Raw genomic sequence first — 15,358 nt, forward strand, 5'->3', positions numbered from 1 at the left:
CATGTTGTTCCTGTCGGATCGATAGTCCGGAACGCGACGCGTCGCGCAGACACAGCATATTGTGCAACTAGATCTGGGTAGATTACAAAACTTGTCCGAGCCAGCTCCAATTGATTGACCCATCAAGAGCACTATGGTCACTCAGCACCTTTGAGCAGGCGAGGGTATGACCCTACGCATCAACAGTCAAAACACGGCGGACGCGTCGCGAACATGCAGGACGTCATCACCGACCGGACGGAAACAGCACTTTGCCCCAAACCCACTATTTGCGGCCCCAAAAGTCGCCATAAATGCTAGATTGGAGCCAGGCTACCACATTGGGATAGGCAGCGGTGCCGAAGGGGCCCAGAGAAATCCCGTAATTCCGTGGTGGAGCAGGAGGAGTTGTGAAAGGGACCGGCGCGTCGCGTTGTATCGGTGAGCACGGACAAGAAACTCGAGAAAATTTCGCCTCGGATTTAGGCCAGTGGGGATCAAAAGCTGAGCTCAGCTTGATTGCTCAGGATGCCGTAAACGCTGCCTAAGCAACTGCAGTTATCTGTAAGGTACAGCACACCGGTGAGGGGTCCAGGCATGGGAGGTGTTCATGGAGACTATTTTGCAACACCATGGAATGTCTGATTGACAGGAATAAAGGCAGCAAAATTTACGGCAGCACGCATTCAGGAGGGAAATTCGCAGAGGAGCAAGTTTGATCAGATAAGATAGGGACCAGCATTAGAACCCGAGATGGAATAGTGCGACGAAACACGAACACGCTAAGGTACGGAGTACAAGCGGCAGAGACGCCGCAAGTTGTGAACAGCGCAGCTCGTACCTTTCCAGGAATGTGGAGAGAGCTGTAAGACTTGTTGCAGGCTTACAGCTGCTGGAATAGTGGAGTTCTAGAGCATCGGATGGACGACTGGCCGGTGGTCTGACTGGAGCCAGGCGAATGGCTCATCATCATGAATGCGTCAGCCGTAGAGCGAAAATGGAGAAAGACGTGTAGACGCGACGGCATCAACAAAATGGGTCCGGATCAATCATGTTCCAGCCAGCCTCCGGGGCCCAAGTCGCGCCAAGTCACGTGCGACGTGACTTAGCCCGTCGCGCTAAGGATCACGCTCCTCGTCCCATCCAAGTATTTCTGTCTGCGTGTCCCTCCTCTTCGCAGCTCATTTTCTTTCTCTCCAGTCCATCCCGATCAATTGTCTGGTGTGTTGCTGTGTTGCTGTGAACAACTGTCTTCAATTACTTTTCTACCTCCTTACAGCTTCACAATGTCCGCACAACTCACTCCCTCCAAGCAGGTAGGTGATGTCACGTCTTGCCTCCCACCGACAACGCGTCGACGCGCGGAACTCAACTAATGTACCTTGGTGAATAGGCTGCGTCCTCGCTTGAGAACCTCAAGATGAGCGACTCTCCCGTCAAGAAGCTCAACTTCAACGCCGCTGGCAAGGAGAACGCTCCCGCCACCACCGACGTCGTCGCCGAGAAGACCCTTGCCGAGAAGCCCGCCGAAGCTCCCAAGGTTGCTCCTGGTATCAAGGAGTTCGAGGCCAACGAGCCTCTTCTCCAAGAGAACCCTCACCGTTTCGTTCTTTTCCCCATCAAGTACCACGAGGTTAGTCGACACGTCCACTACGCGTCACGCGTAAAGTGGAATTTTTCCGCTCCTGCCCTCGGGCGCCCCACCCGCGTCGAGACTAGTGCACTAACGTGTATTTTCGCGTCCGACAGATCTGGCAGATGTACAAGAAGGCCGAGGCCTCTTTCTGGACCGCCGAGGAAATCGATCTCTCTAAGGATCTCCACGATTGGAGCAACCGCCTCAACGATGACGAGCGCTACTTTATTTCCCACGTCCTTGCTTTCTTCGCCGCTTCCGACGGCATCGTCAACGAGAACCTGGTGGAGCGTTTCAGCGGCGAAGTTCAGATTCCCGAAGCTCGTTGCTTCTACGGTTTCCAGATCATGATGGAGAACATCCACTCCGAGACCTACTCCCTCCTCATCGATACCTACATCAAGGAGCCTAAGCAGCGCAACTACCTCTTCGACGCCATTGATAACAGTATGTGCATTTGCGCTGGAGTTGTGATTGGACGAGAATGCTAACCTGCTGCAGTTCCTTGCATCCGCAAGAAGGCTGATTGGGCCATCCGGTGGATCCAGGACCGCGAATCCACTTTCGCCCAGCGTCTGGTCGCTTTCGCTGCCGTTGAGGGTATCTTCTTCTCCGGCTCTTTCGCCTCTATCTTCTGGCTCAAGAAGCGTGGCCTGATGCCCGGTCTTACCTTCTCCAACGAGTTGATCTCCCGTGACGAGGGTCTCCACACCGACTTCGCTTGCTTGCTCTTCTCCCACCTCAACAACCGCCCCAGCAAGCAGATGGTTGAGGACATCATCGTCGAGGCCGTCGGCATCGAGCAGGAGTTCCTGTCGGATTCTCTCCCTGTTGCCCTGCTCGGCATGAATGCCAAGCTGATGTGCCAGTACATCGAGTTCGTGGCCGATCGCCTATTGGTGGCTCTTGGCAACAAGAAGTACTACAACTCCACCAACCCCTTCGACTTCATGGAGTCGATCTCCCTGGCCGGCAAGACCAACTTCTTCGAGAAGCGTGTCGGTGACTACCAGAAGGCCGGTGTCATGGCCAGCACGAAGAAGAAGGAGGAGGAGGAGACCAGCGCCTCGGCCGGCGGTCTCAACTTTGACGAGGACTTTTAGAAGAGTGATGCCACGATATACCCGGTTGTCGGCACCAGCCATGGCTACGAATAATTCTTGTTTGGATTTTGTGTTATGAAGCTTTGAGGTTTACACGCATGGGATTGGCGTTGGATGGGCGGATTTGCTTTTATACCTTTACCTATGTATCTAGCTAGGAATGTACATTGTTGGATAATATTGAGCATGTCTGAATATTGCTATGGTAGTTAAGGTATTGTACTTTGCTCGTGTACCAGGTCATTCTCGAAGAGAACCACACTTTAGCACTTGTCCTCTGCCCATCTCGATCGGTTCACCTTCACCTACTGTAAGTCCAAGGACGAACCTGACCATCAACGCGGGTATCTCGATTCCTTTACACGCTACCGCGACAGCAAACCCTTGGGGCCTATCGAGCTAAAACCAATCACTCTTCCTTTATATGCACATAAAATCCTCCTACTCAGCCCCCCGCCCAACCCCCGAGCAATCAGAGATTCACCGCTTCCCCTTCCCACCCTTCTTCTTCCCCTTCCCACTTTTACCCCCAGCCCCAGCCCCAGCAGAAGAAGCAGCCTCATTGCCCCCCTCCACAGCCCCAGCTACCCCAGAAGAAGCAGGAGCAGGCGCATCCCCCATCTCCACATCCGCCGCCCCAGCCCCAGCCCCAGCCTCCGCCCCAATCCCCGAACCTGTATTCCCACCCCCCAACCCCAACCCCAACCCCTCTACATCCGCCCCAGCAGCCAACTTGCCCAACGAGGAGATCAACCGGCCCACCTCGGCGCCCTTGTTGGTCCGGTACTTCAGGCAGATACCGGATTCCGGGTGGAAGGTCTTGAGGGTGAGGGTGGCTATGCGGGGTTTTTCTTGCGCTTGTTGACTCTGTGGTTGTTGCGAGGCGTCGGATTGTGTGGTCTGGGATCTGGAGGAGGAAGAAGAGCGGGTGGCGTGGGCAAAGGTGTATTTTGTTGTTATTTTCTGTCGGTTTGGGGATTGTTAGTTTAGTGGTGGATGAGGTGGGGTGGGGTGGGTTGGGGACGGGGTTGGGGATGAGAATGGAGGGAATGGGAGGAGAGGTGAAGGATGGAGGTTGGTTCGGAGCTTGGTGAGCTGTGGAAGGGTTTGGTTTGCTGTATCGTACCGCATCAGAATATGCTTGCAGGAGCAGAGCGGATTGCTCCAGGTAGGCTTGTGGGGTGGGGAGGTATGGCATCTTGGTTCGTGGAGTGGTGGTGTGTCGGCGATTCAGTTTTCTCTCAGATCAGAATAATGGTCTGTCACGGCAAGAATATAAGGGGATCAGCGTGTAGCCGGACTGAGGTGATTGTGTCACCTGGTTGTGGTGGTGGATGCTTGGGATGCGTGCTGAATCACGGGTTTTGGTGGATTTGGCACTCCGCAGGTGCTGTTGTTGGCCCGGGCGGTGAGAGGTCGGGGCCGATCTGCCGGCTGCCGGGTTAGCTGCGGTAGTTGGTTACATAGATAGGTAAGAAGATGTGTTGTAATGCGGGGATAATTCATCTGATATCATTCGTCATTCGTCCCTCGTACCTACTGTACAGCGTAGGCTACCTATGTATAGGCCATCCATCTATCGTACATACAAGAAAGAAAAAAAAAAAACACGAACTAAATACATCGAATCCTATGCAGAATGTCCCGGCCCTGATCTATCCATCTACACACACCGGACCTATGCGATCGGCTGGGCGCATCGCACGCAAACCAGCCGCTGTCTCCCATTGCGCCCCTTGGTCGCTCGGAAATTGGTGCCTGCGCAGTTCTCGCACCGGAGCACTTCGCCGTCCTCGCCATCGCCGTTGGACGACCCATAGTCGCTGCTCAAGGCACTCCCCAGGCTCATGTTGCGCTCTCCAGGAACCGCCAGGTGGTTCGGGCTGGGTAGCCCGCTGCCGCTGCTGGGCTTGCGCTTCTTCCGCATCGCAAGCGCGTCGCGCGCGATCTTGTTGTAGAACGCGTAGCTTTGTTCGCCCTGCAGCCACAGCGGGTTGTCTTTGTCCTCCCTCTTGACGAACGTGGTCGTCGACGCCGGGGGCGTCTGCTGCCCCTCAATGCCCCTGGCGAGAATGCGGGAGGTCTCGGCGCTGGACCGACCGCTCTCCATGGACTGTTTGTAGGCGGATTGGGGTGGCGAGGTGGTGAACATCGACCGGGAGTCCAATCGTGCCGCGTTGAAGGACGCGCGGCCCGGGCTCGCATGCCCCGATGGCCCGTCGCGGATCGACTTGTGCGGGGAGGGACTGCGAGTGCGCGGGGTCCGCATTCCCGACCGGCTGTTGCTTGTACCGTGACGAATGACCGAGTTGCGCCAGGAGATGATGCGCTCGGATGGCGTCTTGTGCGTGGAATCCTTCCCGGTGGAGGATGCGATACTGTGGCGGGCCGAGTTGGTGCGCCGGAGAATCTTGCGGGAGATCGTGCTGTGCGCATCCCAGTTGTCGTACCGCCGTTTCTGGTAGGCACAGTCCTGGCGCAGAACCTGGATCTTGCCGGAGTAATCGGCCACGATCATGATGTTCCCGTCCGGATGCGTCGACCGAGCCAGATACGCCGGCGACTCTTGCGCCAACTTGCTGGCTCCGGAATTAGGATGCGCCCGCCCGTTCTCCCGGTCTGCCTGGCTGATTAGAGTCACCGGAGGCGGGTTACATACGTCGAAGATCGGATCCTCGGCGAGTCCCAGTACCTGTTTCGTTTTCGTGGGGGCCATGATGGCGGCCGTGACCATGGCCGAATGAGTATCGAACACCTCGACGGCCCGCTTGTCGGAGTCCTTCTCGAACGAATCTACCGGCCATAGGTACGTGCGGCGATCTTCGCTGCCGCAAATGATATGTTTCCCATCATTGCTGAAAGACGCGCGGATCTGACTGCAAGTGTTTTCATTACCGCGGAACTTGGCCTCTAACGTTCTGTCGCGAAAGTTGTATAGCCGTATCCGAGAGTCGTTGCTGGTGATCAAAAGCTTGACCTCGCCATAGGGGTCGTTGCATGGCAAGGTCATAGTATCGATACCAGTGATCTTGCTGCCCTTGGCGTTGCGACCGCGTGCGGAGCGAACATGAATCTGCCCCACAGCCTTTAATCCATCTGTCTCGTATATATTACACAGCCCGTTGAGGCTTCCGGCGATGGAGTGCCGTCCATCGGGTGTAAAGGCAACAGCCGTGATCATATCGGGGACGGTCGCTACAAACGCCACACTCTTATCGGGGATACTCCATAGCCGCAGTTTGGTGTCTAGTGATCCTGCGAGGAAAAACCGATCATCTCGTGGGTGAAATTGGATCGACGTAACAAAGTCGCTATGCTTGAAGCAGCATAAACACTCGGGTCGGCTTACATGCCAGAGTCGGACCGTCTTGTCCATCGACGAAGAGAGCAAGAAGTTGTTCTAGAGCCCTGGGTTAGCACCGATCCACACCTGGACAAACCAGTGGAGAGTACCTTGCTCCAGCTGAGGTCAAGTACGCTTCCCGTGTGGCCTTCGTAAACTTGGACTGGACGAGACTTAAACACTTGCGCGTTCAGCTGGGGAGGACCATCATCGCTATCCGATGCCGGATCGGCCGGGTCGCGGTCCTCGGGGGATCCAACAACTTGCCAGACACGCACTTTCCTGTCTTGACCAGCAGCTGCCAGGTATTTGCCATCATTAGAGAACACGAGCGCCCAGATCGCCTTGCCCGTGTTGGCCTCGTTTAGTACTCCGGTGGATGACACGGAGTCATCCTTGACCGAGCCACCCGCAGCACTGATTGCGCCCTCGAGCTCTTGCGCCACGAAGACTCGACTGAATATCTTTTCCTTCTTGTTGTGGGCTCTTACGCGAATGTATTTTGGAGGCGGCGGGAATCGAGGGAAGAATCCGATCGGCTGCGAAGCGGTGTCGGTATCCATGCGAGTTGTTTCGGGCTCAGAGACATCGTCCTCGTTATCTATGAATTGGTCCTTCTTTTTTCCGGGTATGATACGACTCAGAAACGAGACGCCCTTCCTAATAACGGGAGGATCGGGCGATCAGCAAGCTTGTTCCGTCAGGTCCAAAGGGGGGAAAAGCAATGTGAGCCGCATGGCGATATTGCGGGGTAAAGGGTCCGACTTCGACAACGAAAAAGGTTTCGCACTCACTTCTTCTCCTTGGACGGCTTCGGGTGCACATTCGCGTCTCCTCGATTTGAGCCATGGTCTAAGGAGCCACGATGATCGCCTCCGCCCACTTCCGCTTCGTATGAGGCCCTACCCAATAGCTTCAAGGGAATAGACTTGTGGGTGTTGGTGCGCTTGATGATATGCTATCGGGAACGCACGGTGAATCAGCCACCTGGACATCTGGACCAAGAAAACAAGCGCGTCAGCCTTACTTGTGATAACGGATCGATGGCGCTCGAGTCGGTAGTCGATTGGAAGACGGATGGGGACGAGGCGGTGTTTCTCACGGAACCGTTGCTTGGGTACTGCAAGGTGTGGGAGTTTCGTTTGCCATCTTGTTGGGGTCCGTTCGAGGCCGAAGCAAAGTCCGAGGGACTAGAAGCTAAATGTAGGGAGGGAGCGCCCGAGTCAGCAGCTGATTTCTCTGTCACTTGTCTCGTGACCGAGTGGCCGGACATACCGATCGGAAAGGTTTGCGAAGAGCGGATCAGGCTGGGTTTGGAGGCATTGGGACTCTGCTCGCTGCGATTGAGCACCGTGGGGCTATTGCTCGTATTTGTTGTGCTGGTGGTGGAGGTCTCGTGGATTGGAATGGAGGAGGAGGAGGAGGCGGCGGTGCTGGTGATGATCGCGGGGACGGTCAAGGCCCGCGAAACCGCAGGCCCTCCTCGGTCTGGTCGCATTCCCTCCGCCATGATCCGGGTCTCGCCGGGAGCGGCGCATGAGAATTCCAAGGAACAATAGGAGGAATTTGACTTCGGGATGAGAAGAAAGATAAGGGAGAATGCAGTCTAGGTTATCTAGCAGGGAGGAAAAAGTATCTCAGAGAGAACCGAGTCGGAAAAACTGAGGACTGGGGGAGAAGGGAGGAAGATGGAGTGGAAGTTCGGAGACGGGGACTCAAATGGAGACCCGCGGGATGGCCATGAATAATTACGAGTGCGATCTATTTGGGATTGATAGTGAGGGTTTCCTGTCCGGGTGAATTGCGCCGGGGGTGCCAGCCCAGTAAACCAGTAGATGACATCAAACAGGGTCTTTTCTGCCCTTACGCTTTTCCGCTAGGGAAAGGCTTGATTTGGTCGAGACCCCAGGAGCCATGGATAGCCGCTGCAAAAGGTCGACTTGTCTTGCCACTGTCAAGCTGTTCTTGCTCGTAGAGAGTTATAACTTATAACCCCTCATGGATATCTTCTCCACCACAAGAGGTGTGTGGAGAGAAACGGAGTCAGGCAGAGCGATCATGGTGAGTGTCATTTTGTCATCTATCATCAGGCACAATAACTACCTAGTCATGCTTGCTTCCTTGGCAACGGCAACAATACTCCATCCCATCAGAGGTTGTCAACGAACCTTTCCGCTTTGGGCCTGGTCTGACGCTGCTTTTCGCTCACGGAGCGTGGGGTGGAACTCCCAAAGTGCGTGTCCGTCCCGGGGTTCCCGGGCGATGCCTGCCTTCTGGAAGTCTGGATGCAAACAACAGACGCTTGCCGTGGCCGAGTCACAAACCTCGTTAAATATCCAAAACAATGCATTGATTATGATTCTATTTCAGGGGATCCTAAATTAGTTGTGGGACATTCATCGAACAACTTCTTCACTCCCATCCCGCAGTGCACGACGTCCGCGAAGATATATTTCCATACAATGCGGGGGGAATTCTACAATCACACCTCTAGCTCCGGGATACTAACGCCTGCGACTGTCAAAAGATCTACATCCTCAACCAGATGCTTCACTGCTGGAGACATAGTCATCCGTCAGCGGCTTCTTCAATGCCTGCTGGTTTGTGACCCTTCGGAGCTCCTGTAACTCAGCGAACCCCAGCCTCTGCAACCCCGTCACCAGGTGTTTCTCAACTGTGGACGCCTTTGCCTGCTCATCAGGTCTAGGCCGCAGATAGGGGGTATAATGGAAGAAGAAGATGAAGACGCGTGCATAGACGAAGCTGTCCAGCGCATAAATTGAGAGCCGATGCAGGTCGGGGCTCTGCAGCAGGTAGGCGAGCACACATACGACGGGGCGCAGAATGGCTCCTGCTTGGTAGGGAGGGCGCGTTGTCTGGGGATCGCCGCGACGAAGTGTCTTAACCAGCTGAAGACTGGTGGCTGACCAGACTAGGCAGGAAACTACGTCCAGCTCACTGGGCAGAATCCTATCATGGGCGAGCTGGACGCGACGGAGGCGGTATTCGAAAACCTCGAAAAGTCCTGTGCCGATGTGAAGGGAGAGAACGAGTTTATGCTTGGAGAACTTGACGTGATAGCTGGGGGCGTGATATTGCGAGTGATAGAAGATGATCACCAAATAGAGGAGGGTGTGCTGGAGCAGGTCAATCTGCTCGGGGTGCTGGGGAATCTGGGATAGAATCGATGCTATACTAAGCATCATGGTCGCGGCAGTACTGGTTGAAGAGCTGGAATGGGACGTAATGGGATCATGCACATACTAGCATGCGGCCACGCCGCAGCTGGAGAAAGTGGAGTCTTCCTTCTTATTGTTCTTGCACATGCTTTAGTCTGCTAATTGACTCCATCCTTGAGTTAGGGTAGGCTTATGATCGACTGTGTCATCATGCTGGAGCCAGCTGCGGCCCTAACGTGCTTGCATCCGACCCATGTGCTTCACGATAGACTTATCCTTGAACTAGACCGTTGCCAAGTTGGGGTAGAAATACTAGGGAGAGTTTACTTGGTAGCGGGGCCCGAGAGAAGGTGTTTTGCTTCGTGGTGGTTGTTGTTGTCCTGTACCAAGATTGTGCTATTCGAAAACAGGAAAGCTATGCTTTCCTCTGCGTTGGGGTAGTTATCTTTGCTACGCCCATCCGGTATTTTAGGTTTATACTTACTTCCGACACACGACGCTTCTTTTGAACGAGACTAGCTCTCACTGGTCGGTTCTTCGTGCCGTGTCCAGCATGTTTCTGGCTTTTGTCTCGTCAGAACTCAAGAGAATAGAGTCGATATATCCCGGTTTGTGTATCTCCTCCTGTGGATGATTGACCTGGGGTTTACCGTCGGTTCAATGGGGCTTCCTTCTCTTCTAGAAGAATGGAAACTGGAATCGATCAATCATTCATGTGAAGATGGAAGTGGTTTTTTGGTCTGACGTCTGAACCATTTTCAACATCCCGCAGGTATTCACGCCAACCCACCCCAAACAGCGAATATTGGAATTGGGCATTCTGCAGACCAATAGGGAGGGATACATGCTATAGCGGTGACAAGGTTGCAGAACTGTCATTTGAATCCCTGCTTTGGTCTATAGATCACCAGATCATGGATGGATATGGTACCGAAGCCACCATGGGGAGCAACCAAGGGATTGGGTGCGTGTTCAGTGAGCCACCAGTGAGTGGAGGTGCAGCGGCACTCTTGCACATGGCCGCCACAGCTGAGCCCTCGGATTTCCTCCTCCAATCGATTGTTTCCCCCTCTTCCGAATACACCGAACCGGGTGGTTACACTTCAGCGTCGCACTGGGCCAGGTTGGCCGGCTAAATTGACCACTTCCCGTTTCGTGCACTCTTCTTTCATCTCGTCAGATTATGGTCAAGTTAATTATCAAGAGGACCATAGGATACCTTATCAAGTGCCTGGGGTCTCGTGCCATTTCTATCACTTACTGCTGACAGACCGGAGATACACAGTAATAGAACTAGACCAGCCCATCTCCCTTCCACTGCTACTTTTTTTTTTTTTTACACCACGCCTCCCACATTGTCATTCTTTGCATAGGCCACCTGGTAGACTTTGTACCAGGGCCGCTGGAACAAACTATCCAGTGACTCCAAAGATCGTCCGGTCGTATCCTGAACAAACTTAGCGACTCCGCCCGCGTGGAATCCTCAAGATCACCGCACTAGGGGGACACTTACCGGCATCGCAAAGAACACATAAATCAGAGAAACAAAACATATGCAGGCAAAGAAGGCGAATGCGCCCCATTCTTGCATTACCTCCAGCATATCGGGAGTCGCCCGAGAACATCCGAAGAAGAACACCCAGTGAAAGGCCATGCCCATCGAAACAGCCAGCGATCGGATGCGGATCGGGTACACTTCTGCCCCGATTAGATACGGCATACCATGCCACCCGATGTTCCACCCAACCCCATGGATGAAGATAGCTGCCACAGCTCCCGTCGAGGCTCGAGATGCGCTCGGGGTATTGGAGATGTGGGCCGCGGTCATCGTGCGAGCGATGCCAAGATAGCACGCCAGGTAGACCAGGGTGGTGGTTTGAAGCGTGATCCCCGTCATCAGAGACCTCCGACGTCCGATGAAATCAATCACCAGCAATGAGAAGATTAGGCAGCTGACAAACTTGACCACCGCGTAGAAACCGGTCGCTAGCGAGGCGGTCTCACTCGGCATATTCAAGTAGCCGAAGATTGTGGGGAGATATTGAGTAATGGCACTCGCGCCCGACCATTGAGAGAATAGGTGCGCCATGAAGACAAGCAGGAAGCGGCGTCGATTTTCGACTGGAAGTAGCACTTCTTTCACCAGGTCCCACTGCGTCGCTCCCACGACAGCCTCCCGCTCGTACAAGATCTGCGATTCCATGATCTGGATGTCGGAAATCACTTCGGTATGGCCATTGGGCAAGCCGCGGAGTCGGGATACCGTGGCAATGGCTTGTTCGCGCCGGCCGACGTACAGTAACCATCGAGGAGATTCCACACACAGAAACGTCCCAAAACCCCAGATTACCGCCGGTACTAGCTGGAGCAATGTAGGAACCATCCATTGCAGGTCCTTTCCAGCATACGCCTTGGTGAGGCCATAGTTGATGAAAAAGCCGAAGACAGAACCCAGCTGTTGGCAGGTGGAGTACTGGATAGCGAGAAGTCCGCGAATTCTCTTGGGTGCAATCTAAATGCCTGATAAGCCGATACTCCCACTCTCCATGCCGATGAATATGCATTACCTCCGAAATATACATCGAAGGAACGACAGTGATGCCTCCACCACCAAATCCAGCGATGAACCTGGATGCGTAAAAGGCTGACAGATTGCCATGGCTGAGCGCCTGCCCGGCGACTCCTGCTGCATAGATCAACGTTGACAGACGCAAACTCCACTTTCTTCCCAAGCGGTCATTAACTGGCAAGCACTATTGAGTCTTGGTCAGCAGGTCAGGTATTCATGAAGTGGTGGGAGTTGGCTCACAGCCAGACAGCCAAAGATTGCCCCAGCTGTGAAAATCGATACGATCCACCCTTTCGTGTTGGCATATTCGTCTGGTGACTGTCTATCGACCCCGAATGTGACGCGGAACCGGGACTGTACGACAAGACATGCGATGTTCGCTGCTGAATTAGATGCCTGATGATTTGGACGGTGGAGCTCTGCCTCTCACCTTCATCAAAGCCCTTACAGATCCCTGCCAATGCAAAAATGATTGCGTTCGTCAACAGATAGGAGTTGACGGACCATTTTGGAGACTCCTTTGGAGGCTGGCTTGTTTCTGTAATGAGCCCCATGGTTGCCCTTCAACACTCACTCACTTTCGCAACGGTCCTCCCAGACACAATATATACAATACTATCCTTTCTAAGGGTAGCAGGGCATAAATGGCGCACAAATGTAGCGCGACAAAAATATCTCATGACTGCACCTCATGCGCCCGAGGCAAGGAGTCGACCCTCACGTACAACTGTGGCCAGTTTTCTTCGCAGAGGTCCTATCAGCTGGCAGGTAGCTTCAACGCGAATGATAAGGCTTCCTCGAAGCACCTGTCTCCGAACACACTGGGGTGAACCTTTCCAACATTCCTCCCGAGTATGAGCGAAGGCTCGCGCATATCTGTCGATATCGCTGCATCTGCCAGGAATCGGTGATTTGCAGGATGGCCCAGCTCTCAAAATCTACGACCACTCCCGAATCAGTCGGCTACCATATTAGTAAACCAGGTTGCATTGCAGCATCTCAGTAGCAGCGCATATGGGAATTCGGAGCTGACCACGACTTACTTGAGTGTATCTCGACCGATATATGCTAGGGGCTCGAGGCCTCGATCGTCTGGACTCGAGCCGACTCTTAGTCTTATTCCTCATCCTAGCATTCTGCATCCATACATCTCGAGCTGCCTACTTTTACTGCTCATGCTATCCGAAGGTCGCTGTTTTGATGCCTTTACTGCTTCAAGTGCCGTTTTCATCCCAGCCCCAGGAGCCACACCCGAAGGACCATGCGCACTTTTGTTTCATGGTTCTACCTCTGAAGTCCCTAGGCATATGCGAGCAACCTCGGGCAAAATCATTTTGGTGATGCTCTATCCTCCCCACTCAGCGGAGACCTTTTATAGTTATGTGTTGCCCCACCGTCGACCATATGTGTTCTGGAAAGCCCGTTTCACGACAGAACTAGTAGTGGACACGAACCATCACCTATTTATGATCGTCTCTGCTTACTCAGGTTGTCCCTGGAAAAGCTCAATCTAATTATGGCTTTACACAAGACTTAGGACGGGTCCATGATGTATGATGTGCACGGGCCGATTGAAAAGAGCGGACTGAACAAGATGAGAGCCGAGAAACCTTATCATTCTCGACAAGATGAATGAATACCATTACTATGTAAAACTTCCACCGATGTCTACACTCGATTTGGAGCCCGACGGTCCATGGCGCAAGGTCTGGCCAATGAACGATGCTGAAGCTTTGATGATTAGAAATCGAGACCCTGAACATGTACCCACTATGACGTTCCAGTCTTCATGTGGATATCTTCAAAAATACCCCGTTTGAACCCTCAACAACGCACTCACGAGGCACAATTACTACTCTTTTGACAACAAGAAGAAATCAGCCCTCAATATGTCGCTGCAGGGACTTAATGTGCTCATTGTGCGTGACAATCTCATCTCTCCCATCGTGATTCAAGCTAATATAGCTGCAGACCGGAGCTTCGATGGGCATTGGCGAGGCGATTGCCAATTCAGTAGCAGAACAGGGTGCCAATTTGATTTTGTTCGCGCGGTCGGAAGTAAGAAATTTATTGAAATGTTATCATGACGGGAAAGACATTCCATACTAAAATATACTTAGGACAAACTCAAAGCCCTGGCGAGCAGGATCCAGGAACAACACCCAAGCGTCAAAATCATCAGCAAAGCAGTCGACATCCAATCGTACGAAGCAGTCGAGTCCGCGATGAACTCCGTCACCCAAGAACTCAATCAGATCGACATCCTCATCAACAATGTCCTCAATCCCTCCCCCTCCCTTATCACAGAATAAACATGACTGACCTCAATCACAAAGGCTGGCCTCGCCCTCGGCGCCCCCGCACCCTTCCACGAGCTCAAAATCGCCGACATCCTGACCATGAACAACACCAACATCAACGGCTGGATGTTCGTCACCCACGCCGTGCTGAACGCCTCCATGATCCCTCGCAAAGCCGGCACGATCCTTAACATCACCTCCGTCACGGGGCTGGAAGTCCCCCCCTTCTCCGGGGAGTGCGTCTACCACACCAACAAAGCCGCACAGGAAGGGTTCACGAACGCGCTCCGCAATGAACTAAGCGGCACGAATATCCGGGTCCTGGCGCTGCGGCCGGGGTGTGTGGCCACGAACTTTCACTCGCTGCGCGTGGGGCATGACAAGGAGATGTATGATCAGTTTTTCGAGGGGTATCAGTATGTTGTCCCCAGACGAGTCGGGTCGGCGTGGGGAAGAGTTTGGGTAGGAGCATTGCGCTGATCGGGTATTTTAGGCCTCTGGTGTCGGAGGATATCGCACGCGCGGCGGTGTTTATGTTGCAACAGCCGGTGAATGCGTCGGTTAAGGCGCTGGATATTGTTCCGTCTGGTGCGTCGGTGTGATGAGTTGATTACAGGAGCTGAGAGGTGCTAACGATTGTTTCGTAGCTCAACGGTCGCTCAATGTGTTTGATCGGGAATGGAACCAGAGAAATGCTTGATTCAGGCATGGGTAAGCCATTGTTTACACGGTCATACGACCCAAAATGATCGATTTCAAGCAAGCTGTAACGATAGCAGGGACTGCAGCGCTTCGGAGGCAAATGAAGCTGCACCGGGCTTCTATTGTGCGCAACATACAAAGACTTACAACCAGGCAAACATTATCGCAATTCAAGGCTCGACTTCCATATCTGATCTAAGATAAGATGGTGGTGACACAGCTCAACTGCCAGGGTTGATCTCCGATCATCTGAGATTCCTCTTGAATTCAGTTCAGCTTGTGCAGCACTTGTATGCAAGCAAGGGGCTCGAATGACATCAGGAGTGCATATGCTCTCCACATCTTGGAGAGCCGAGAACTTCTGGAAACCGATAGGTACTACCATTAGCAATCTAGCGATGGGTATCTTTTGTGGGCAGATCTTTCTCTTAATCACGACTGCATTGCACGTTCGAGAGTATATCATTGGGTTCAGTGATAGGCGTGCGGAATAAGTTATTGTACTGTACCTCTTGCTGTAGTAGTGATTAATCCTCCTGTTCGTTAC

General features: G+C 53.3%; 5 protein-coding genes across 5 annotated transcripts; 2 read left to right on the top strand and 3 right to left on the bottom strand.

The window, feature by feature from the left end:
• The first annotated feature begins 1,141 nt into the window (after positions 1 to 1,141).
• On the top strand, positions 1,142 to 2,892 carry BO82DRAFT_353594 (ribonucleotide-diphosphate reductase subunit RNR2). Its single transcript, XM_025634996.1, has 4 exons — positions 1,142 to 1,295; positions 1,373 to 1,612; positions 1,729 to 2,062; positions 2,117 to 2,892. Exons 1-4 carry the CDS (start codon positions 1,266 to 1,268, stop codon positions 2,716 to 2,718), a joined length of 1,206 nt encoding a protein of 401 aa, XP_025492828.1. The 5' UTR covers positions 1,142 to 1,265; the 3' UTR covers positions 2,719 to 2,892.
• Positions 2,893 to 4,396: 1,504 nt separating this feature from the next.
• BO82DRAFT_281387 (WD40 repeat domain-containing protein) lies at positions 4,397 to 7,571 on the bottom strand (the record flags this gene model as incomplete). Its single annotated transcript, XM_025631340.1, has 5 exons — positions 4,397 to 6,118; positions 6,172 to 6,721; positions 6,856 to 7,019; positions 7,089 to 7,251; positions 7,333 to 7,571. The coding sequence occupies 5 exons, from the start codon at positions 7,569 to 7,571 to the stop codon at positions 4,397 to 4,399; spliced, it is 2,838 nt and encodes a 945-aa protein (XP_025492829.1).
• Positions 7,572 to 8,494: 923 nt separating this feature from the next.
• On the bottom strand, positions 8,495 to 9,627 carry BO82DRAFT_353597 (uncharacterized protein). Its single transcript, XM_025634997.1, has 2 exons — positions 9,424 to 9,627; positions 8,495 to 9,355 (listed from the first exon to the last, which is right to left on the bottom strand). Exon 2 carries the CDS (start codon positions 9,265 to 9,267, stop codon positions 8,599 to 8,601), a length of 669 nt encoding a protein of 222 aa, XP_025492830.1. The 5' UTR covers positions 9,268 to 9,355; positions 9,424 to 9,627; the 3' UTR covers positions 8,495 to 8,598.
• A 915-nt stretch (positions 9,628 to 10,542) lies between these two features.
• BO82DRAFT_333592 (general substrate transporter) lies at positions 10,543 to 12,363 on the bottom strand (the record flags this gene model as incomplete). Its single annotated transcript, XM_025633220.1, has 5 exons — positions 10,543 to 10,687; positions 10,754 to 11,752; positions 11,808 to 11,993; positions 12,050 to 12,189; positions 12,240 to 12,363. 5 exons carry the CDS (start codon positions 12,361 to 12,363, stop codon positions 10,577 to 10,579), a joined length of 1,560 nt encoding a protein of 519 aa, XP_025492831.1. The 3' UTR covers positions 10,543 to 10,576.
• Positions 12,364 to 13,698: 1,335 nt separating this feature from the next.
• BO82DRAFT_364031 (SDR family oxidoreductase) lies at positions 13,699 to 14,809 on the top strand (the record flags this gene model as incomplete). Its single annotated transcript, XM_025636924.1, has 6 exons — positions 13,699 to 13,728; positions 13,781 to 13,867; positions 13,930 to 14,085; positions 14,146 to 14,525; positions 14,603 to 14,697; positions 14,757 to 14,809. The coding sequence occupies 6 exons, from the start codon at positions 13,699 to 13,701 to the stop codon at positions 14,807 to 14,809; spliced, it is 801 nt and encodes a 266-aa protein (XP_025492832.1).
• Between the last annotated feature and the right edge of the window lie 549 nt (positions 14,810 to 15,358).

The sequence above is a fragment of the Aspergillus uvarum genome (assembly GCF_003184745.1).
Source record: "Aspergillus uvarum CBS 121591 unplaced genomic scaffold BO82scaffold_21, whole genome shotgun sequence".
Classification (NCBI taxonomy): Eukaryota; Fungi; Ascomycota; class Eurotiomycetes; order Eurotiales; family Aspergillaceae; genus Aspergillus; species Aspergillus uvarum.

Excerpts from the sequence above, each read along its gene's own strand:
- BO82DRAFT_353594 (XM_025634996.1), top strand. The coding sequence starts at position 1,266 with ATGTCCGCACAACTCACTCCCTCCAAGCAG. Across the intron at positions 1,296-1,372 it reads AACTCACTCCCTCCAAGCAG|GCTGCGTCCTCGCTTGAGAA; the intron begins GTAGGTGATGTC and ends CTTGGTGAATAG. Across the intron at positions 2,063-2,116 it reads CTTCGACGCCATTGATAACA|TTCCTTGCATCCGCAAGAAG; the intron begins GTATGTGCATTT and ends AACCTGCTGCAG.
- BO82DRAFT_353597 (XM_025634997.1), bottom strand. The coding sequence starts at position 9,267 with ATGATGCTTAGTATAGCATCGATTCTATCCCAGATTCCCCAGCACCCC.